At 46.7% G+C, this 22,625-nt stretch overlaps 1 protein-coding gene across 1 annotated transcript in view; it reads left to right on the top strand.

Annotated features, from left to right (window-relative positions):
- The window catches only part of SEC31B (SEC31 homolog B, COPII coat complex component), a 33,639-nt gene extending 13,385 nt beyond the window's left edge, over nt 1-20,254 (top strand). The window contains 22 exon segments of the mRNA XM_054436079.2: nt 194-293; nt 413-555; nt 557-572; nt 1,117-1,251; nt 4,139-4,363; nt 6,966-6,991; nt 7,277-7,325; nt 7,592-7,690; nt 8,048-8,147; nt 8,654-8,832; nt 9,068-9,194; nt 9,585-9,730; nt 10,434-10,607; nt 11,324-11,485; nt 15,994-16,171; nt 16,555-16,869; nt 17,116-17,174; nt 17,479-17,625; nt 17,903-18,019; nt 18,795-18,842; nt 18,844-18,873; nt 19,104-20,254. Coding sequence (XP_054292054.1) covers nt 194-293; nt 413-555; nt 557-572; nt 1,117-1,251; nt 4,139-4,363; nt 6,966-6,991; nt 7,277-7,325; nt 7,592-7,690; nt 8,048-8,147; nt 8,654-8,832; nt 9,068-9,194; nt 9,585-9,730; nt 10,434-10,607; nt 11,324-11,485; nt 15,994-16,171; nt 16,555-16,869; nt 17,116-17,174; nt 17,479-17,625; nt 17,903-18,019; nt 18,795-18,842; nt 18,844-18,873; nt 19,104-19,283 — 2,755 coding nt within the window. The 3' untranslated portion in view covers nt 19,284-20,254.
- The last annotated feature ends 2,371 nt before the right edge of the window (nt 20,255-22,625 follow it).

The following is a 22,625-nucleotide window of genomic DNA, read 5'->3' as shown; positions in this document are numbered from 1 at the left end:
CTCTGCAACTGTTGGAAAGTTACTTAATTTTTCAAAATCTCATTTTCTTCATTTGTAAGATAATATCAGACCATGCATTTTATAGGGCATGGATGGTCTGATATGCCCTATAAAATATATAAAAGACATATAAGGCACCCTACTCATAGTAGGCATTCAACAAATGCTAGTTCCTCTTCCCTTCCCTTTTTAGGGGGATCTTGTCAGTGTCATGGAGCCAGGCTGATGCTGAGCTGCTGCTCACTAGTGCTAAGGACAGCCAGATCTTGTGCTGGAACCCGGGGAGCAGTGAGGTAGGCTGGCCCTTCTGTGGGCATGCTGGGATGGGAGAGAGAGGGTAGAAGAATCTCAGCTGCAGCCATGTGTCTTGGGTTTCATGGACTGTCCCTAATGGTGTGTTCCCTCATATTAGGTGGTATATAAGCTACCAACACAGAGCAGCTGGTGCTTTGATGTGCAGTGGTGCCCTCGGGACCCTTCAGTGTTCTCTGCTGCCTCCTTCGACGGCTGGATCAGTTTGTACTCTGTGATGGGTAGAAGCTGGGAAGTCCAGCACGAGACAGGCTGACAATGTTTGAAGGGCTTGGTAGAGAATGCTGGAGGGAAGGGGCTGTCTCTATTTGTGGGAGAGAGACATATGGCTTGAGAAGCGGAGATATTGGAGATTGGGAGACCAGGGCCCGGGGTTTGGGAGGGCTGCACCTTTGCTCTAGTGCCCATCTTCCTTAAAGGATGTCAGTTTCTGCCACAATGTGAAGAAGGCCTTCACCTTGACTCTTGTTATTGGATGGGCCCTGTAGTATTTCAGGGACAGTGGGACCCCTTTGCTGGGACAGTTATTTCAAGAGTATGACTCTTATCTTTCTCTGTCCTATAGATCCATTTTGTGCCACACTCCATTGTAGACTTTGAATGTAGTAGTCTTTCCAAGAGCCTACTTGCATGGGAGTCCCACCCTCGCTACCACTCACTTCCCCATCCCCTGGAATATGGGAGTCTGACCTTTCTAGGTCAAATTGGGTGTCTCAAGGATTCCTCCCAAAATGGAGTTTGTAGGTGGAGTTCCTGACTAAACTGCCACTTTAGGATGGCGATGCAGGTGTCTTTTCCCCCCAGATCTCCTCTTCCTTCAGCAAAGGCCAGCCTCTCCCCCCACTGCAGGTGCCAGAACAAGTGGCACAAGCATCACTGATACCTCCCCTGAAAAAACCCCCCAACTGGATTAGAAGACCAACAGGTGTTTCATTTGCTGTAAGTGTAGTGGATGTATAGGGGTGTGTGTGTGTGTCTGTGTGTGTGTGTGTGTGTGTGTGTGTGTGTGTGTGTGTGTGTGAAGCCTACCATGTGCCCAGCATGGAGTTAAGTTTTGTAGGAGACGTATTCCCACTGCCTCTGTCTCAGAATGGATCCCACTTTACCTCTCGAGAGAGTTACTATAGCTTCCCTCTCTTCACTTCACCCATTCTGTATCTTCTGCCATTCCTGTATAAAAGGAGCTGACTGCCTTAGAACTCTTGGTTGTGGAGAAATAGCCTGAGATTCCATCCTTTCTCTAACCCTTACATGTCTGGACTGGTAGTAAGGAACTACAAAGAAGGCAAAAAAACCAGATTTTATTCTGTCATTTCTCTGTTCAAAACCTTTGAGCCTCGCATTGCTTTATAGACAAGGCTAAATGTGCACAGGGCTCCACTTACCTTTCCATTTCCATCTCATTCTCATACGTTCTCTATGTTCCAGTTACATACGACTTCTTTCTGTTTTGTAAATAACTCCTCAACTCTTCCTGTCTCTGCTTGTACCCTAACCTTCAGCTTCTCTCCTGGGCCCATTGAATGCTACCACAGCCTTTCAAGGCCCCTCTCTTAAATACTATCTCCTCTTTGATGCCTGTCTTTAACCCAAGTCAAAATTAACCTCTCTCTATAATCCCACAGACTTATACTTTGGTAACGATACATTCTAACTATACTAAAGTTATTTATATACATATATGCATATTACCCTACTAAGTAATAGACTTCTTAAGAATAGGGACTATGTCTTGCTGATTTTTATATCCCCAAAGCAGTGCTTCACAAACTATTAATGTGCATCCACATCACTTGGGGATCTTATTAAAATTCAGAAACTGGTTCATTGAGTCGGAAGTAAGGCCCAAGATTCTGATTTTTCAGCAGGCTCCCAGTTGATGTCCTTGCAGCTGGTCTGAGGACTAGCACTTTGAATGACAAGGCCCTGAAGCACTTGGTACAATGCTTTAAATATTAGGTTTGAATTGAAAACAGATGTATAAAAGTGGAAGTTCTTGTTTTCAAAGCCAACAGTTTTACTGGGGAGGCAAGACTAACACATTCAATGGGCTGTGAGCTTAAAAAGAAAAAGAAGTAGGGAGGTAAAGAATTCTGAGGTCAAGAGGCCTGAATTCTTATCATAGCTCTGTCATTTATTAGCTGGGTAACCTTGAACAATTCATTTAACCTCTCAGGACTTAACCGTTCTTATCGGTAAAACAGGGATAGTGATGCCTGCCCAGAAAATTAACATGAACCACAAATAAGAATATATGTACACACTTTGTAAAACTATCAAGTACTATATAAATCAAAAGTTAAAATGGTTTTGTTTAGCACTAATCTGTGGTGTAGATTTTGTGCTGCAGAAGTCACAGTAAATAAGAATTCTGACTGAGAGAGTTCATTACGAGGTGGATATTGGGAAAAGAAATGGTGAATAGTTAGGGAGTAAAGCAATAGTTATCAACCCCAAATAATCTATACAACAAACCCCCATGACACAAGTTTACCATGTAACAAACATGCACATTTACTGCATTGGATTGAATTTTTTTAACCTAAAGTAAAAGTTAAAAAAAAAAAAGTTGTCTGCCAGGCACTGGTGGCTTACTCCTGTAATCCCAGCACTTTGGGAGGCCGAGGTGGGTGGATCACCTGAGGTCGGGTAGTTCGAGACCAGCCTGACCAACATGGAGAAACCCCTGTCTCTACTAAAAATACAAAATTAGCCTGGCGTGGTGGCACATACCTGTAATCCCAGCTACTTGGGAGGCTGAGGCAGGAGAATCGAGTGAACCCGGGAGGCGGAGGTTACGGTGAGCCGAGATTGCGCCATTACACTCCAGCCCGGGCAACAAGAGCAAAACTCCATCTCAAAAAATAAAAAAAAAAAGTTGTCAGCCTTGGATACACATTGGAATAACCTGAATAATTCAAAAAATACTGACGCCTAGTCCCACCCCCAGAGTTTCTGATTGTATTGTCTGGGGTGTGGCCTGGCAAGTCTGGATTGTTCTCCACGTGGTTTCAATATGCAGCCAACGTTGAGAACTGCTGGAGTAAAAGGGTTTTTCTAAGGTCCTGTTTTGTGCCAGATGCTCTATATAAGGCATCTAATTTGGTGAGAAGGATACTCCAGGTGGGGGTGTTGTGGGTAAAGGCACAGAAGCAGGAACACACCAGGCATTTTAGGGATGTGGAGCAATTGTAATAAACAAGCAGGGAGAGAGATGCTGGGAAAGATAGGTTTGGCCCTGATTTTGCAGAAGTTTGTGCACTGCAGGCAGGGGAGCTTAAGCTCTTTCCTGTGGCCTTGTGAAACCACACAAGCTCCTGAATAGCAGCAGGTTGGTACAAGCAATAGAGGGATAGTCTAAGGCTTAATTAGAGGAGGGAAAAGAACAGAAGGCTAGCAAACTATTTTAGTAATCTGGGTGTACTAGCACTGGGAATGGGATGGAGGGGACCTGCATGAAAGACAGTGAACAAGAATAGGTAGGACTTTGTCGTTGCTTGGCTATAGGGGGTATGAAGACTTTGCTAATGCTGAGGTATTTAGCCCAGGTGACTGGGAGAATGGTGGTACCAGGACAGGTTAGCAGAAGGTGAGTATTGTGTGGTGAAGTTTGAAGCGGGTGGTCCTAAGAGTGCAGAAGTGGTTTTGGTAGGGAGACGCATTGAATACCAAATTCCTGATCCTATTCCACCCCCCAGGAACTCTCTTATTTTATTTATTTCCTAGCCTAGGGTCAGCCATTAGATAGCCTTCTCTGTGAACCTGACTTAGTGTTACTTTTTGGCTTGAAGGTATAACCTTTACCCTTCTTGCTTTTCCTCACCAGTTTGGAGGGAAGCTGGTTACTTTTGGCCTCCCCAGCACCCCTGCCCATCTGGTGCCTTGCCCTCGCCTAGTCTTCATCAGTCAAGTCACCACAGAATCTGAATTCCTGATGCGATCAACTGAGCTGCAGGAGGCCTTGGGATCAGGAAATCTACTGAATTACTGTCAGAACAAGAGCCAGCAAGCTTTACTGCAAAGTGAGAAGATGCTGTGGCAGTTCCTGAAGGTGGGAAGCCTGAAGGCTAGCTGCTCAGAAGTGTCTTCCCAAAGCCTGGAGCTCCAACGTGTGTCAACTGCAGGAGAAGCACAAGCACACTGGGACCCAGATTACAGAGGCCTTAACTCCCATTAGTTTTTCCCCCACACTGTACCCACCATCTGGACACAAAACGTTCACCCTTTACCAGAGGCTCAAAGGCCATTTGGGAAGAGGCTAGGAAAGATGGGGAATACACGAGATGTTTTCCTTTGTTGCTACTATGGCTGATGTCCTAGGTACTTTACCAGGGACAAGGCAAAGACCTTCACGGTATCATGCCAAAGGGCAGGTAAGGTAATGGGAAGGAAGAAAAAAGGGAGAAAAGAGAAAAAGAGGAGAAAGGAAAAAGATTAGTTAGAAGGACACATTGTCATAAGAAGGCTTTGAGTTGGTTTCAAGTAACCCAAGGCAAGTCCCTGGAGTGGGTCCTAGGGTTCAGGTGCCACTGTACACTGGAGGCATGGGTTCAGTTCCAGTTCTCATTTAATTTCAAGTTTCCTATGACACCAGAAGGAGTACTATACCTATCAAAGGAAATGAGCAAGTGAGAGATCTGAAGGAAGAAAGGGAAGTAGCTGACTGGTCAGTCAGTGGGATGATTGTGCAAATTTTTGGAATTGTATAGAAGAAAGCAAAATGGATTGGGCCTGTACCAGGGCATCTGAGAGGGACTTGAAATTTGAGCTTTAGGCATAGTAGAGCTTTGTGAAGGTGGACATCAGGAAGTTAGAGAAAGAGAATTTGAGAAAGATCTTGACTATACAGTGAAGCCAGAGAATGATGTGGGAAGAAAAGAATAAGAAATTATGCTTTTGTCGTAAGCAGGATGCAAGTTCCAGGAATGGTGAGATGGGAAAGAGACGGAGTGGTCAGGAGTTCAGCCTTTACTCCGCTAAACAAAGGAGACAGTGGTACCTATAGGAGAGAGGGACCTATAGGACAGGGCATTCTGGGTTTTTTTGAGACAGAGTTTCACTCTTGTCGCTCAGGCTGGAGTGCAATGGCATGATCTTGGCTTACTGCAACCTCTGCCTCCCGGGTTCAAGCAATTCTCCTGCCTCAGCCTCCTAAATAGCTGGGATTACAGGCACCTGCCACCACGCCCTGCTAATTTTTGTATTTTTAGTAGAGACAGGGTTTCACCATGTTGGCCAGGCTAGTCTCGAACTCCTGAACTCGGGTGATCCACCCACCTCAGCCTCCCAAAGTGCTGGGATTATAGGCGTGAGCCACCACGCCTGGCCAGGCATTCTGGTTTAAAAGCTACCCAAGAGCTGTCCATCATGATGGTTCCTGGTTGGGTGTGGTGAACATTTCTAAGGGAAGGGCATGGAAGGAGAAGGGTGCCCAGAGAGACTATGAGAAAGGTATGGTTAGAAATCATGTTTCAGTGTGGAATAAATTAAGGGCCTGGGACAGCTAATCAAGATTACGGGGGCTTCAGAAAGGTTTGCTCCTTGGTATTTGGGACATTGAGTGGGAAGCTGACTTTGTTTACTGTACCTGTGCAACTTCTACCAGAGGTCTTCTCAAAGAAACATTTAGACTCACAAGGCTGGGGGCGGTGGCTCACGCCTGTAATCCCAGCACTTTGGGAGGCTGAGGTGGGTGGATCACCTGGGGTCAGGAGTTCGAGACCAGCCTGGCCAACATGGTGAAACCCTGTCTCTACTAAAAATACAAAAAATTAGCCAGGGCGTGGTTGAGGGCGCCTGTAATTCCAGCTACTCGGGAAGCTGAGACAAGAGAATCGTTTGAACCCTGGGGGTGGAGGTTGCAGTGAGCTGACATGGCACCACTGTACTCCAGCCTGGTCGACAGAGCGAGAGTCTGTCTTAAAAAAAAAAAGAAACATTTAGACTCACAAGGCTACTGTAGGCTACGCTGGGTAGCAGTCTCCTCGGAAGGATATGGGATAGGGACCACAGCAGGGTAGCATCAGGCAGGTGTCTTCTGTGGGAGCCCTTTCAGCAGTCATGCAGTAATTCAGAGTTCTCTTCTTCAGCCCCCCAGAGACAGCTCAGGTACAAGGAGATGAGACTATACATCAGGCAGGTACGTAAGTTGCCCTGACTTAGAAGCTTCTTGCCTACAAGAGCCAATATCTCTTGTACCAATTCTAAAAGCATAGCTTCCGGAGTCCCTGCAAAGAATCTGTCCAGTTACAAGAGCCACTGCAATCAGGGAAACGCATAGCATGTTGTTCACATTAATTATTTCTAGGTTACATAGTTCCAGTCCAGATGCAAGTTACCAATCACAAGCATATTGCCTAGGAACAGTTGACATTTTACTCTCACCAGACTACCAGGGTAACAGAGCTAGGAAGTCAATGAAAGGTCAAATTCTCATGCGCAAAGGGCAGGGGGCTATGTTAACACTGCCCATAGCCCATCAGTAAGTCAGATCCAGGGAGGAAAAGGGAGAGATGGCATTGGACTGCTGAGGGCACTTCTAGTAATACAAAGAACTATATTGGGGGGTATACTGGCACAGATGCCCAGCTTGTAGGAAGAGCGTCATTTATGTTCATTTAATGGAGTCTTTTCTGTGTTCTGTGGTTTCTTAGGTGACCTTACAGCAAGACTCCAGAATGAACTTGTGGGAGTGAAATGGCACTAGTGATTAATTCTGACTCGCCAGCCCAGAGGGTGGGTGGTGGAAAGGGTGGTAGTAGAAGGAGAGAAGAGGAAAGGAGGAAGGGGAGTAGATATAATGTGTGAATTTTCGCATGTAGTTGAGCGCCACAGTATCTTGAATGTTCCTTTGTTAATTATGTAAATAATAATAGTTTAGAGGTGTGGACCATGGTTATGTTGTTGAATGGTTAATTTTCTAATAAAAATGTGTTTGGCAATGCCAAAAAAAAAAAAAAAAAAAGAAATTCCTAACGCTTTTAGGATACAGTAAAGATGAGCTTCAGAAGAAGGTAAGCTGCTTTTCACATCAGAAACATGTACTTGTTGAAGAGAAGAAGAGAATGTTGCCAGAGTAAACCATCTCAGAATACCTCTTCCTGGCCTTATTATTGCATATGTGAGCATTTTACATCCTGGACTTTGTTTTTTTCTCAGAAAAAAAATAGATCAGGGATCTTAGAGAGTCCAGTTGGTGGGGTATGGAGGTAGGAAAAGAGGATAATGCTTATTTGATCTTACGCTGGAAAGAGCGGTTTTCATAGGTCTCTCCCTGCAGGTGGCCACATGGTTGAAGAGTGACGTGGGGCTAGGTGAGAGTCCTCAGCCCAAGGGAAATGACCTCAATAGTGACAGACAACAGGCCTTCTGCAGCCAGGTGTGGTAGGAGTCCAGTCAGCCTGACGTATGATAACACAGGAAACCTGCCTTTTGGGCATCTTTCCCTTCCTGGCCCTTTTCTTTGCTCTCTGTAAGTGTTTAGCATCTGTAGAAGTCTTCAGACTCCTCACTCTCTTAGAACCAGAGTGAGACACAGAGTCCCTAAGCTTTTGAGCTGGGAGTGGAGAACTGTGTCTTAACCGTGAACTATGGCCCTTCCCAAACCTTACCTGGCTATTTTTTTAGTTTTACCCATTAACAGCCAAATAGTAGAGCTCTGAGAGTTACTAAGCCAGCTCTCTGTCTGTCTTCTGGGTTCATCCCTAAGTAGTCACCTCTGTCCTTCCTCATACAGGCCTCCAAACACACCACAGAGGAAGCCTCTGCTTCCTCAGCCTTCTTTGATGAGCTGGTCCCTCAGAACATGACTCCTGGGGAGATCCCCATCACAAAAGGTACCCTGACCCTGAGGGAGAGAGAGAGTCTCTGCTTAGGACTAGGTGGGCACAGAGGTTTTGGGGTATGGAGGTAGGAAACATTCCCTTCTTGTCCCCTGCCTCATGCCTTCCTCCCACCATCTCAAATGCTGAGTGAGTCGCTTACCAGTTAGAGCTCTCTGTGGTTGTAGATTTTCATGGATAGGTCCTTCCTATGGAAGGCCTTCTACCAACAGATTTTCTTCTATCCTTCTTGCTGAAAGGACTGTGGCCCTGCCCACTGTGATCAAGCACACCTCACACTGTGCTACTGCCACATCAGTTCCCCCCCTTGTCTTGGGCCCTGTCTTTAGACCTGGGCACCAAAATACATTTTATTGCCAAGGAATGAAGCTTGAGGGTTTAGTTTGGAGCCAAGCACGCTGAGTGATATAGAGATATAGAGGGTGTGCTGTGGGCCCTGCAGGGGGCAGGAAGTTGGGGTTTGAGAGCAACTAATGCAGAGGGGATGCTTCTGCCTGCAGATGTTGATGGACTCCTAAGCCAGGTTCTCCTGCTTGGGGAACTGGGTCCGGCCGTGGAGCTGTGTTTGAAGGAGGAGCGCTTTGCTGATGCCATTATCCTGGCCCAGGCTGGGGGTGCAGATCTGCTGAAGCAAACACTGGAGCGCTACTTGGCCAAGAAGAAAACCAAAATCTCCTCGGTAACTGCCCATCATGCAGGAGAAGAAGGGAGGGGATTACTTGGACCTTGTGAGGTGGACACCCACACCTTGGGACCCGTGTTTGAGTGTCTGCCTGCCTCTCTCTTTCTACTCTAACCACCCCCACCTCATCCCTTGCACCTACTCAGTGCTCTAACAGGAGGCCTGTGCAGGAATCCTGCTGCCTATGCTGGATGGATGGCTGATGGCCTCTTTCCTTCTTGGCCCATTACAGCTTCTAGCCTGTGTTGTGCAAAAGAATTGGAAGGATGTGGTGTGTACCTGTAGCCTGAAGAACTGGAGAGAGGCACTGGCTTTGCTGCTGACATACGCAGGCACAGAGAAATTCCCTGAGCTCTGTGGTAGGTGTGGTTCCAGGCTTCAGGATGAAATGGTGTGACTCCAGCATGGAGTCAAAGGATACATGCAGGAGGGAGGTGGAGGAGCAGCCTGAGCTCTGGGAGGCCAGGCAATGTTGTCAGGGCTAGAATCTGGCTCAGCCAGGAGGCAGGGACCACAGTGCATGCCCCTACTTTCAGAGGGGATCCTTTGTTGTCCTCTTTTACCTTGTCTTGTCACACCATGATGTGAGAACTTTCCCCTTCTCTGTACAGCAAGGTGAGTCTCAGTGTTGTCTTAAAGCCACTGCAGCTACTTGTCCCAGGCTCGTGGTCCTCTCCCTGTTTCCAAACAGGAGAAGGAGAGGCACACAGGGCAGCTGTGCCATTAATGAAATTTCCCTCTCTCTGCAGACATGCTGGGAACTCGCATGGAACAGGAGGGCGGCAGGGCACTAACCTCTGAAGCCAGACTCTGTTACGTGTGCTCAGGGAGTGTGGAGCAGCTGGTGGAGTGCTGGGCAAAATGCCACCAGGCTTTGTCCCCCATGGCTCTGCAGGTACCCCTTCTCTGCAGGGTACTGGCCACTCCACACCAGGCCCTTAGGAGGCTAGTGGTGGAGATGTGCAGAGCTAGCAGAGGCAAATCTTCTGGGACAGGCTGGAACCACGGTGTTAGGGAGGAGCGAAAGGTCCTGAATGTCTGGGATCTTCTCCTCTTCCCTCAGAGAAGACTAAGCAGCAGCTGCTTCAGTGTTAGTCTTCATAATTTTTTTCCTATTTCAGGTTTGGTTTTACAGATGTATTCAGTACTTAAGTAATTGTGGCTTGGCCCTTCTATTAGCTACTATGGAAAATTCTGTGGATCTAAACTGCCAGGTGTTCTGTGGGTGACCACAGAAAGTGGGGGTCACAGACTCATGGAGAGACAAAAGTCGCACATGAAACTATTAGTATAACAGAGTCTGTGGTTGGTGATGTATAAGCGGAAAGGGTAAAAAAGCAAAAGGAAGAAGTAGAGATGTACAAAAATCTAAGACCCAGATGGGTCCAGTTAAATCCAATCCTAACAGCTTGGGAGGTGAGGCCAGGTGGCCCTTCTCTGTCACAGTTCTTGCATGTCATCATCTGCTGCCTTCACCTAGGTATGGCCAGGTGCCCTCATCTCTACCCATAGTGGGAGATCCCTGAATGAGCTGTGTGGACTTAGAGAGCAGGATATGCCTCATTGAAGGCTTACCACCCTCATGCTTGTCCTTACAGGACCTGATGGAGAAGGTGATGGTTCTTAACAGGAGCTTGGAGCAACTGCGGGGTCCTCATGGGGTGAACCCAGGCCCTGCCACAACCTACAGGGTCACTCAGTATGCCAACCTCCTGGCAGCCCAGGGCAGCCTGGCCACTGCCATGAGCTTTCTACCCAGTGACTGTGCTCAGGTAAGCGGGGCCATGTGGAGAGAGCAAACCATTTCATTCAGTCATCTAACATTGATTGAGCACTTCCATGTTCCAGGCACTATGCTAATACTGAAGCTCCTAGGATAGATAAGATGGAATCCCTTAAGCACCTCACAATCTACTGGGGGAAGATCAGATGTCGATGACTTATAGTGCCATAACAGAAGCTTATACTAAGCACTGTGGGAGTCCAGGGAAGGGACTGGTTTTTTCCTGGAGAAGTCAAGGAAGGCTTCCCAATGGTTAAAACAGCTGAGCTGGACCTTCAAAGAGAAGTAGCTTACCAGCAGATATAGAGCATTCTAAGCAGAAAGAACAGCAAGGAGGGAGGCATGCAAATGTTTGGCAGGGATTCGGGAACCTTGAGTCATTTCTAAGGGGGCTAGAGTATAGAGCGGGGGTGTCCAAGGGTCAGAATACAGTCGTGGGTGCTTAGTTTCTGTTTCTGGTTGGGCCAGTAAAGCCCCTTCCTCATCCCTGTTTTGCACTTATCACTAGAGACAGAAACCAAAAACCATGGCTTCAGGCTGCTAAAAGCCTAAAACAAAACAAAACAGAACAGAACAACAACAACAACAATAAAATAACACGGGTTGGACAAACTTGGTGTAGAGGGTCAGCTGAAATTTGACTGCTACCTGGGGCCTTGATTGTTTTAATTTCTTGACACAGCTCTTCCTCATTAAAACTTATAGCCACCAGTTCAGCAGCTAAGAGATCGGCTTTTTCATGCTCAAGGTTCTGCTGTCTTGGGCCAACAGTCTCCCCCTTTCCCCTTCCCCCGGATTGTTGTGGGAGCTACCCTCCACTCTAAAGAGACATCATCTTACAGATTGGGATCCCAGCCTTCTCACCAGGTGAGACCTTGTTTGTTCATTCATTTGTTCATTCAACAGTACTTACGTGCCAAGCATGGTTCTGGGCACTGGGAATATATTGTGAACAAAACTGATGAAAATTCCCAACTTCCATAGAACATAGATTCAGTTCTTTTTATAATAAATAACTGTTTATTGAACTACTAGGCTCTTAGGACATAAAGGTGCAAAAATCGTGATACTTGCCCTCAAGTAGCTCATAGTCTAGTGGAAAGATAGATATGTAAAAAATAGCTACAGTAGGCCTGGCGTGGTGGCTCACGCCTGTAATCCCAGCACTTTGGGAGGCCAAAGCGGGCAGATCATGAGGTCTGGAGTTCGAGACCATCCTGGCCAACATGGTGAAACCCCATCTCTACTGAAAATACAAAAAAATGATCTGGGCGTGGTGGCACGCGCCTGTAGTCCCAGCTACTTGGGAGGCTGAGGCAGGAGTATCACTTAAACCCAGGAGGCGGAGGTTGAAGTGAGCCCAGATCATACCACTGCACTCCAGCCTGGCAACAGAACGAGACTCCGTCTCAAAAAAAAAAAAAATAGCTACAGTAAAATTCATAAATACCATGATTGGGGTATGGCAAGGGGCTATAAGATCACACAGATGAAAGTAGTTTACTCTGTATGGTGAGGTTGTGGGGGCAGTCCAGGGAGTGTTTCAGAACGAGTCTGATGTTTGATCAGAGTTTCAAAGATTAAAAGTTTTTAGGCAAAGGAATGAGCAAATGAAGACTGTTTCAGGCACAGAGAATAGCATATACAAAGGCACTGAAGCAAGAGTAGGCCGAGGCCTTTTGAGGATTACTGTTATTTAATTGGGGCTGCAACACAGGTGTTTGTGGCTGTGAAGTGAAGTTAGATGAAGCTGGAACAACAGGTAGGAGTTAGATCACTAAGGACCTAGCATTCTGTGCTAAAGAACTTAAACTTTACAGGGAGGAGCTATTGAACAGTTTTAGGAAGAGTGACCTAATTAGCTGTATGTTAGGAAGGGCCAGGCTGGAGGGAGTTAGGCTATAGTAAGGGATGATGAAGACATGAAATAACTAAAGCTAGCCAGTGAGGTTTGATTTGAAATACTTAGTACTTAGTAGATAGAACTGACAGAATTGCTGATAGTTTGGAGAGGTGTGTGTGTGGTTGGGGGGGACTGAGGGAGAGGAAAGAGGTTCTGGCCAAAGTTCCCCGGGGGGATTGGATACTGTTAAGATGTGAGGCCAGAAGCTTACTAGAGGAGCTGGGGAACAGATTTGGATACAGAGTTATCAGGCAGAAGCTCTGATGGCTCATCTTGTCCCACCTTCAATCCCCATCCTAATTCCTTTTCTTTTTTCCCTCCCTTTCCTCCCTCCCTTTCTTCCCTCACTTGTCTCCCCTTTTCCCCTTCCCCTCCTCTCCTCTCCCTCTCCCTCTCCCCGTCTCTTTTCATTTAAAAATAACTATAGATTCACAGGAGGTGGCAAAGAAATGTGCTGGGATGTCTCCTGCATCCCAACAACACCCTGCCCCATGTCGGCATCTCACACAACCACAGTACACTATCAAAACCAAAAAATTGCCGTTAGTACAATCCATGGATTCAGATTTCAGATTCAGTCTCCACCAGTTTTACATATTGTTATGTGTGTGTTTATGTGTGTTTATGCAGTTTTGTCACATTGTGGTGTGTAACCACCACCAAAATCAAGATACTCAATTTTACCATCACCAGAAGACTCTCTTGTGTTAACCTCTTTTATAGCTGTGCTTATCCCGCCTCCCTCATCCTTGGCTTCACCAATATGTTCTCCAGCTCTATAATTGTTATTTAATGATTGTTACTTAAATAGAATCATGCAATATGTATCCTTTTGAGATTGGCTTTTCTCCCTTAGCATAACTTCTTTGAGATTCATTCAAGTTGTTCTGTGTACCAGTAGTTCGCTCATTCTTATTGCAGAGTAGTATTCCATGGTGTGAATGCACCATGGTTTTAATTTTTTTTTTTTTTTTTGAGATGGAGTCTCGCTTTGTTGCCCAGGCTGGAGTGCAGTGGCGCAATCTTGGCTCACTGCAAGCTCCACCTCCCAGGTTCACGCCATTCTCCTGCCTCAGCCTCCCGAGTAGCTGGGACTACAGGCGCCCGCCACCACGCCCGGAGAATTTTTTGTATTTTTGGTGGAGACGAGGTTTCACCGTGTTAGCCAGGATGGTCTTGATCTCCTGACCTCGTGATCTGCCCGCCTCGGCCTCCCAAAGCGCTGGGATTATAGGCGTGAGCCACCGCGCCCGGCCCCAGTTTTAATTTTTTTAGCCATTCAAACTTTGAAGGACATTTGGGTAGTTTCCAATTTGGGGTATTATGAGTAAAGCTGCTATGAGTATTCAAATACAAGTTCCTAACTGACATCTTTACTAGGTTCAGTCTTTCAGTCCATGAACGTGGCATGTTTCTCCATCAGCATTTTATAATTTTTATCACACCAATCCTGTACATATTTTGCCCAATTCATACTTAAGTATTTAATTTTTTTAATATCAGCTGTCAGCTTATGCCTACTAAGTATTTAATTTTCTCTTCAGCAGTTTAAAATGAAATTTCTTGGTTTCCACTTGTTCATTATGAGTATATAGAAATGCAGTTGATTTTTATGTGTTGATCTGGTTATATCCTGTGACTTTCCTGAATAGTTATAGAAGTTTTTTGTGGATTCCATGGGGTTTTCTATCAGACAGTCATGCTGTCTGCAAATCTGCAAATAGATAGTTTTCTTTCTTTTCAATCTATATGCATTTAATTTCTTTCTTATGCCTTATTGTAGTGACTAGGACTTCCAGTCTCTGTTAAATAAGAATAGTGAACATGAGCCAGGCGCAGTGGCTCATACCTGTAATCCCAGCACTTTGGGAAACTGAGGCAGGTGGATCACCTAAGGTCAGGAGTTGAGACCAGCCTGGCCAACATGGTGAGACCCCATCTCTACTAAAAATATAAAATTAACTGGGCATGGTGGCACATGCCCGTAATCCCAGCTACTCAGGAGGCAAGGCTGGAGAGTCGCTTGAACCCAAGAGGTGGAGGTTGCAGTGAGCTGAGATTGTGCCATTGCACTCCAGCCTGGGCACTAAGAGCGAAACTCTGTCTCAAAAAAAAAAATAAAGAAATATTGAACATGAATGTTCTTGCCTTGTTTCCAGTCTTAGAGGAAAAACATTCAATATTTCAGCATTAAGCGTGATGTTAGCTTTAGGTTTTTCGTAGATGCTCTTTATGAGACCAAGGACATTTCCCTCTATTCCTTGTGTCTTAGTCCATTTTGTGCCACTATAACAGAATACCACAGACTGGGAAATTTATAAAGAACAGAAATTTATTTCTTATGGTTCTGGAGTCCAAGATCAAGGCACCAGCAGGTATGGTTCCAGCAGGTATGGTTCCACCCTCTAGTTCCAAGATGGTGCCTTGCTGCTGTGTCCTCACATGGCAGGCGGCAGATGTGCAAGAGAAAGCAGACCCACTCCTGCAAGTCACTTTTATAGTGGCATTAATCCATTAATGAGGGCAGAGCCCTCATGACCTAAACACTTCCAAAAAGTCCCACCTCCCAACACTGTTGCATTGAGGATTCAGTTTTCAACACATGACTTTGGGGAGCATATTCAGACCATAACACCTTGTGTACTAGATCATGAATCGGTGTTGAATTTTGTCAAATGTTTTTTCTGCATCATTTCTGTGATCATATTATTTTCATTCTTTAGTTTGTTGGTATAGGGGATTAAATTGATTGGTTTTTAAATATATTGGATCAGCTTTGTATGACCTGGAATCAATCCCACTTTCTTGTGGAATATTATTTTTTATATACATTATTTGATTTGCTAAAATTTTGTTGAGGATTTTTGTGTCTAAGTTCATGAGAAATATTGATGTGTAGTTTTATTTTCTGCTATCTTTTTCTGGTGCTGGCATCAGGGTAATACTGGCCTCATGAAATTAGTTAGGAAGTGTTCCTTCTATTTTCTGGAAGAGATTACATAAATTTTGTATTAATTCTTTGACTGTTTGGTGAAATTCTCCAGTGAAATCATTTAGGCCTGGAGATTTCTTTTTTGGGAGCTTTTAAATTACAAATTCAATTTCTTTAATGGTTATAGGACTATCCAGATCTTCTTTCATTGTGACTGAGTTTTGGTAGTTTGTGGTTCTTGAGGAATGGGTCTATTTCTGATAAGTTGTCAGATTTATGAATGTAAAGTTTTCTGTAGTATTTGTTTATATTTTTAATGGCTTCAGGGTCTGTTATAATATTCCCTGTTTCATCTCTGATGATGATTTATATCTTCTTGCTTTTTATCTTTATCAGTTTTTAGATGTTTATCAATTTTATTGATTTTTTTCCTCAAAGAACTAGTTTTTGTTTCATTAATTTTCCCTATTATTTTTCTGTTTTCTATTATTTACCTTTCTCTTTCCTTTCCAAGAGCAGATGGTTTTTTTCTCTTCATAGGTTCCAACTCCATCTCCAAGGCCAAGGGTTTTCACCCCTCAGTCATCACCAGCGATGCCCTTGGCACCTTCCCATCCTAGCCCTTATCAGGGCCCCAGGACGCAGAATATAAGTGACTACAGGGCACCTGGGCCCCAGGCCATCCAGCCTTTGCCTTTGAGCCCTGGGGTAAGGCCTGGTGAATAGTCACTGAAGATCTATCTGGGCAGAGCACAGAGGTCTCAGGAAAGCAATTGGCATGGCCAGCATGGATTTGGGAAGCTGTATGTCTGTCTAGTGAGAGGAGCTTGGAAGTTGAAGTCTGAATTCCTAATGCTATCACTGGCTTCGTACCTTTGGCAATATACCAAAGTGTTGTGTTGCTTATTTCAATGCTATGGGATTGTTTTGAAGGTCAAATAAGGAATATAGTTAAAAGTATTTTGTAAATTATAGATTTCCATATACATGTATTAATCATTTATTATTATTAATTTTTTATTGCAATCCTGTTTCTCCCTGATATGCTCTGAGTTGCTCCTGAAGTTTAGTGACAAATGACCTATTTCTGTTCTACTTCAGCTTCATCTCAGCCACAGCTATTAGGAGGGCAAAGGGTGCAAGCTCCTAACCCGGTGGGATTCCCTGGGACATGGCCTCTTCCTGGTTCCCCTCTCCCCATGGCATGCCCAGACATCATGCGACCTGGCTCTACCTCCCTGCCTAAGACTCCTAGACTGTTCCCTCTGCTTCCTCTGAGACCACTAGGTCCCAGCCGCATGGTCTCCCACACCCCAGCCGCTCCTGCAAGCTTCCCTGTGCCATACCCTCCAGGGGACCCAGGTGCCCCATGCTCTAGTGTCCTCCCAACCACTGGCATCTTGACTCCTCACCCAGGTCAGTCTTCCTTCCATGGATCCCTCTTCTGGGTTATTGCCTCCCCTGCCCCTCTCACTACTTTGGGAGTCTTTCCTCAAGTTAGAGGGCTAGGGCCCTGTTGGGTGGAGGGTGGCCGGGAGTGTAGATGGTCTGCAGAGGGAGGTGTGGTGGACTCCAACTCAAAGAATGCTTCCAGCCTTCAGATAAAAAACTTCCAGTGTTTTTCACTATGCGCCGAAAAACCTCTATCTTTTTATCCTGTAGGACCTCAAGATTCCTGGAAAGAAGCCCCAGCCCCCAGGGGAAACCTCCAGAGGAACAAGGTCAATGCATCTTTCCCCACCCACTCCCTCGCACATTCACCAATGACCACGTTCTAATTCCTTAGAGGATTCAGTCAGTCCTTCCCCTTCTCAGACTGTCCCCACCCTCCTCCCACTTACTCTTCTTTCCTCAGGACCCTCCTCTTTCTCTTTCCCTCTTACACACGTACACCAGTCTCCTCATTTCCCAGTTTCCCACTCACTCTTCTGTTTCCTTGTTCACTATCATTCCTGCCACTCCCCAAAACCAGAGCCATGGAGTCTCTCAGCTTAGACTCATGTGTCTTTCCTTCTGTCTGTTTAGCTGCCAGAGACATTTATGCCCCCAGCACCAATTACTGCTCCAGTTATGAGCCTCACCCCTGAGCTACGAGGGATTCTTCCCTCACAGCCCCCTGTCTCCAGTGTGAGTCATGCTCCCCCAGGAGTTCCAGGAGAACTCAGCCTGCAGGTGACAGGGACAATGCATTCCCCTCCCTTGGGAAACCTTCCAGCCCTCCTTGGGTGCAGGTCATGGTAGATGGGCTTCACTCCTCAAGGCATGTGCTGAGGGAGACTGGGGGCAGGTACCAGGTGTCCTTACTGCAGAGAAAGGGAGGCTGCTCATCTCCCCAACTCTGCTGTAATGGGAACAGTGTGACTGTGAGTCACTGGGGACTAGTCCTTAGGGAAGCCATGAGAAGGACAGCTTGCCCCTCTGGCCTTTCTCCCTGCTTCTTTATCAGCAGCTTCAGCACCTGCCACCTGAGAAGATGGAAAGGAAGGAGCTGCCCCCAGAGCATCAGTCCTTGAAGAACAGCTTTGAGGCACTTCTCCAACGCTGCTCCCTGTCTGCAACTGACTTAGTAAGTCTGAACCTTCTTCACAGTGCCCTCCTCGTACCCCTCGCTGGCTCCAGGACCCCTCAGCTGTGGACCAGTTCCTTGTGTGACTCTCTCCTCACTGCCCCTCACATGCTGTCTCTATCTTGTACTTAATTGATGTCCATGTGGAGCTGGGGAGAGACTTTGAGTCTGGTCTGAAGTCCAGCTCCTTGGTCGTAGGACCCAGCAGCATTGAGTCCTAAAGGCAGCAGGGGTACTGGAAGGGGGGTGGAGCCAGGAGTGAGGAAGTCTGCCATTCCTTTGCTGGCTGTGTTGGCTTAAGCAAGTCACTTACCCTTCTTGGGCCTTCATTCCCTCCTCTGTAAAATGAAGCCATTCTAGCTCTAATATGCTGTGATTTTTTTTTTTTTTTTTTTTTTTTTTTTTTTTTTTTTTTTCGAGATGGAGTCTCGCTTTGTCGCCCAGGCTGGAGTGCAGTGGCGCAATCTCGGCTCACTGCAAGCTCTGCCTCTCGGGTTCAAGCCATTCTCCCGCCTCAGCCTCCCGAGTAGCTGGGACTACAGGTGTCCACCACCACGTCCAGCTAATTTTTTGTATTTTTAATGGAGATGGGGTTTCACTGTGTCAGCCAGGATGGTCTCCATCTCCTGACCTCATGATCCACCCGCCTCGGCCTCCCAAGGTGCTGGGATTACAGGCGTGAGCCACCATGCCCAGCCTAATATGCTGTGATTCTTTATGGCCCTGTGTGGTGTTAGTTAGGGGCTGGGGTTGGAATCCATTTCTTTCCCTGCAGAAGACAAAAAGGAAGCTGGAAGAGGCAGCCCAGCGTCTGGAATGTCTAATGTCTATATGAGAAGCTCTGTGAGGGGACAGTAAGTACAGCTAGCTGTGCTCCCACTGTCTCCTACACTTCCACCATCACCATGGCCACAGGAAGCCCAGTGTCTTTTCTTCCCATAGGTCTCACTGACCTGGTTCCCCACAGAATACGTGCATCTTGCCTGGACTGGGCCCCAGAGCTTAAGTCTTCCCTTATCCCTTCCATGCTGCCAGGGTAGGAGCTGGGTTGGGCTCACTAACCTAAGGGTCATTCCCTCCACAGCTCTCACCTCATGTCGTGGCTGGGCTCCATGAGGTTGCCCCATGTGTGGATGCAGGAAGCTTTGAGCAGGGTCTCGCAGTGCATGCCCAGGTGGCGGGCTGTAGCAGCTTCAGCGAGATGTCCAGCTTCCTGCCTATCCTGAAGGCTGTCCTCATCATCGCTCATAAGCTGCTGGTCTAAACCAGGCAGCCTGTCTTGCTAGGAGGCCACTTCTGCTGTTACATAACTCCTCCCTGCAGAAGAGGGGACTTTTGCAACAGATTCTGTTTGTTTTTCCTGACTCTTTTCCTTGCTGCCAGGTATGTGATGCTGTAGGCTTGGCTCCAAACCAGCTGAGTGCCCGCTTTTTACTCCTTTATGTCTGGCCTTCTAGGATCTGTTCAAGACACTCTCAGGCCTGGAGGCAGGGCATAGAATCAGTTCTTCACTCTCCCTAATACTACACTCTGTAAGGACCTGGGGCAGGATATCTTCTCCCCCAGGGATCTTCTATTTAAGTGGCTTCTGAGAGGGTGAACAGGATTGTTACTTTTAAGCCTACCCCTGCTGTGACCCATCATGTGGGTCTTTTGTTTCTCCCTTCTGTGGTTTATGAGCCTGCCCTTACCTTTTCCCTGCCTCTGACTTCGTATTTCCAGGTCCATATTTCTCTGTAGCCCAGGGTCTGGGGTAGAGCTGACTGCTGTTCACCCTTTGAACAAGTCATGGACGTGAGGGATGGGTGCTGAGCAGAACCAAGAGAGGAAACTTTGGCGCTGTTAAAATGGAATTTCTCATCTGCTGGCATTATTAAGGGTGGGCTAGGTTGGATGGAAGGTGAAAGGGATGAACTGCCTTTTGCTGGAAGCTGTCTTAGGCTGTGAGATAGGAGCAGGGGAACCACAGCCTATGGGGAACTGCCCTTGACTCCACCTATGTTGGAGCCTTAGCACAAGGCCATTCCTTCTGTGATGATAAAGCCCAGTTCTGGAATTGGAGCCATATTAAGGAACGATTCTCTTCCAGCGCTGCTCTTCAAGGGTTGGGGGTCCTTCTCCCTCGCAGCCACCACATGTCTCAGGGCTACCTTCTCCGATTGGATTTGCATTTGTGGCACTGTATTTGATGCAGTGATGTACTTAATGGTGCAATAAAGCTGCTTCGATTTGGTTTCCTCTGTCATCTCCCAGTCATTGCCTCCTCTGGGTTCTATTTTGCCATTACCTTTCTAGTCCTCTTTATTTTTGCTTCCTGCACCCTAGTAAGGCAGGGGAGAGGCTTAGGGAGAGATAAGAAAGTTAAAGGAAGGTGTCCAGTCCCACTGAATTAGGTTCTCTCCTTGCAGCATTTGTGGCCACTCTGCTGGGTGTGTTGGGGGTGGGGGGATTGTCTCCCTTCATCCGTGCCTGGTGTTCAGTTCCAGGGTTTTCCCCACCCCACTTCAGGGCTGAGCTCAGCTATACAAAGGGACTGGGTGTGAAGCCAGGGGATGCTAGCCCTAATCCTGTTGTAGATCCCATCATGTCTGCGGGCTAGATGTGTGTGTGTTTGGGAGGGAGGGATTGTTAGGCAGTATTTGTTTGTAAAGCCACTTGCTCTTCAGATAATACTTGCACTAACTTCTATTGATGAAGCAGTGTGAGCCCTAGCAAAGTCCTTTCCCAAAGTGTCTTTGAAGCCAAGAGCCCATTGAAGGGAAGAAAGGCCGGGAGAAGGGATTAGTTTGTTCAGCAGCTGTGAATTTCAGTGGGAGGTTGATGAACTCCGAAGTCTTTGTTTAAATTAAAGTGGGGGAGAAAAAAGCCACTGCTGGAGCGAGAGCCCCACTTGGGGCCCTGAACTAACACAAGGAGAAGTCTGAGCTGCAGGGAGCTGTGTACTGACTGCGAAGACTTTTCCCAAACACTTTCGGAAAAGGTGTTGTGAGAAGACAAGGGGGCGGAGTGGCGGATTAGCATGTGAAATGAAGTTTTCATTGACTCCAGTGGGGGTAGAAGGCTATTTTAATGGCATTTTGTTCTCCTATTTTCTCTTCTTGAGCTCTTTAGAGATATTGTTTTGCTAAGACAGGCTTTCTTCCCCCTTCTTTCCAGTCTGAGGATTGCCTCTATGGGAGCCAACATAAATATTTCTCCTCCAGGAATGCGGGTTAATTAAAAGGAAATGAATGAGTGGAAGCATCCAATCCAGACCTACAATAGGCGAGTGCCCTGGCCTGCCCTCCCCTCCCACCACCGCCAGCACCACCAGCGCCGAAGACGACCCCGTCTCTGTCTTTGCCCTAACCTGCTGCTAAGGCCAGTTGAGGCTGCGATTCTTTTCAAAAAGAAAAAGCTCTGCCTGTGTGTAGGCTCACAGGCCAGGGATAGGAAGGAGACAGTGTTTTGCCCACCCCAACCAATGTCCTTGTCACTTCTCAGGACCTCCCTCTGTTTCTGTCTTCTGGCTGAGACAGATGGGCTCCTGAAGAGCACACAAGAGGTGGGAAGGGACCTGTGCTCTGCACTCACCCCACAGTAACTTGCTAGTCGGGGGAAGAAGCCAGTCATCTTTCTCAGCATCAGTTTAAATCTGTAACACAAAAGGTTTGACTAGCTGACCTCAAAGATGTCTTCCCAAGCACCAGTTCTGGAGTTGTCTACTTTGTAAAGGGACCACGGCCCTGGCAATTGAGTGTAAGATGAGAACTTAAACTCCATGATGCAGCAATGGTGGTGGTTGTTCACCACTATCTCTACTCTGGTGTTTGTTGAATGAACAAATGAACAAGTGGATATTGCAAAAGGAAGGGAAAAGCAATACAGATCCAAGGCATCTCAGTCATGTTTTCTTGGTAGAACTGGAATGAATCTGGTATCCATTTGGGGATATAAAACAATAACCTATGAAATAATGTTCTGGCAGCATGACATATTTAGAGTGCTGACCTGGAGTTACCAAATATGAAGCACAATAGTTCTGCTTTTATGCTAAGAGACCTGGAGGATGTAGCTTTACTTTACAACATTGTGCTTTTAAATTTTCTGGCTGCCTTGCCAAACTTTCTTCGTGTACATTATCAAGTAATTCTGCAAAGTGGGACAGTTAGGTTAGTATATGCTGCTTCTTGATTAAGGAGGAAAGGTGAGTTGGGAGATTCAGGAGGTTCAGATAAAAGCAGAGGGAAGGCGTGAAGGGCCTTTTGCTGAGAAAGCTGGAAATGAAGCACTAGGAACACCTGAAAGGAAGTGTATCCCCGGTCAGGAAGGGGAAACTCTCCTCAGTAAGTGTTGGTAAGACCAGAAGGTGTGTGGGTGAGGCCAGGGGTTTGGGATCTGACCTGGCCATTGCCTTAGTTTGGAATACGGGAACCCTTGACTCCTACAGGTGAGCCCCTAGAGTCTTGGCTTTTGTTACCTGGAGCCAGCCACACTGCTTTCTCCTACTCTGGGAGAGGAAGGTTGAGGTCATCTAGCATCTGACCAGTCTGCTCTAGAAGAGCTGCCCAGCCTGAGACCCGGGACTGTCCTAGGGCAAGGAAGCTGGCTGGGAAGCCCCTTGGGC

This window comes from Pongo pygmaeus, chromosome 8, assembly GCF_028885625.2.
Source record: "Pongo pygmaeus isolate AG05252 chromosome 8, NHGRI_mPonPyg2-v2.0_pri, whole genome shotgun sequence".
NCBI classification, from domain to species: domain Eukaryota; kingdom Metazoa; phylum Chordata; class Mammalia; order Primates; family Hominidae; genus Pongo; species Pongo pygmaeus.
This window is presented reverse-complemented; position numbering and strand designations above follow the sequence as displayed.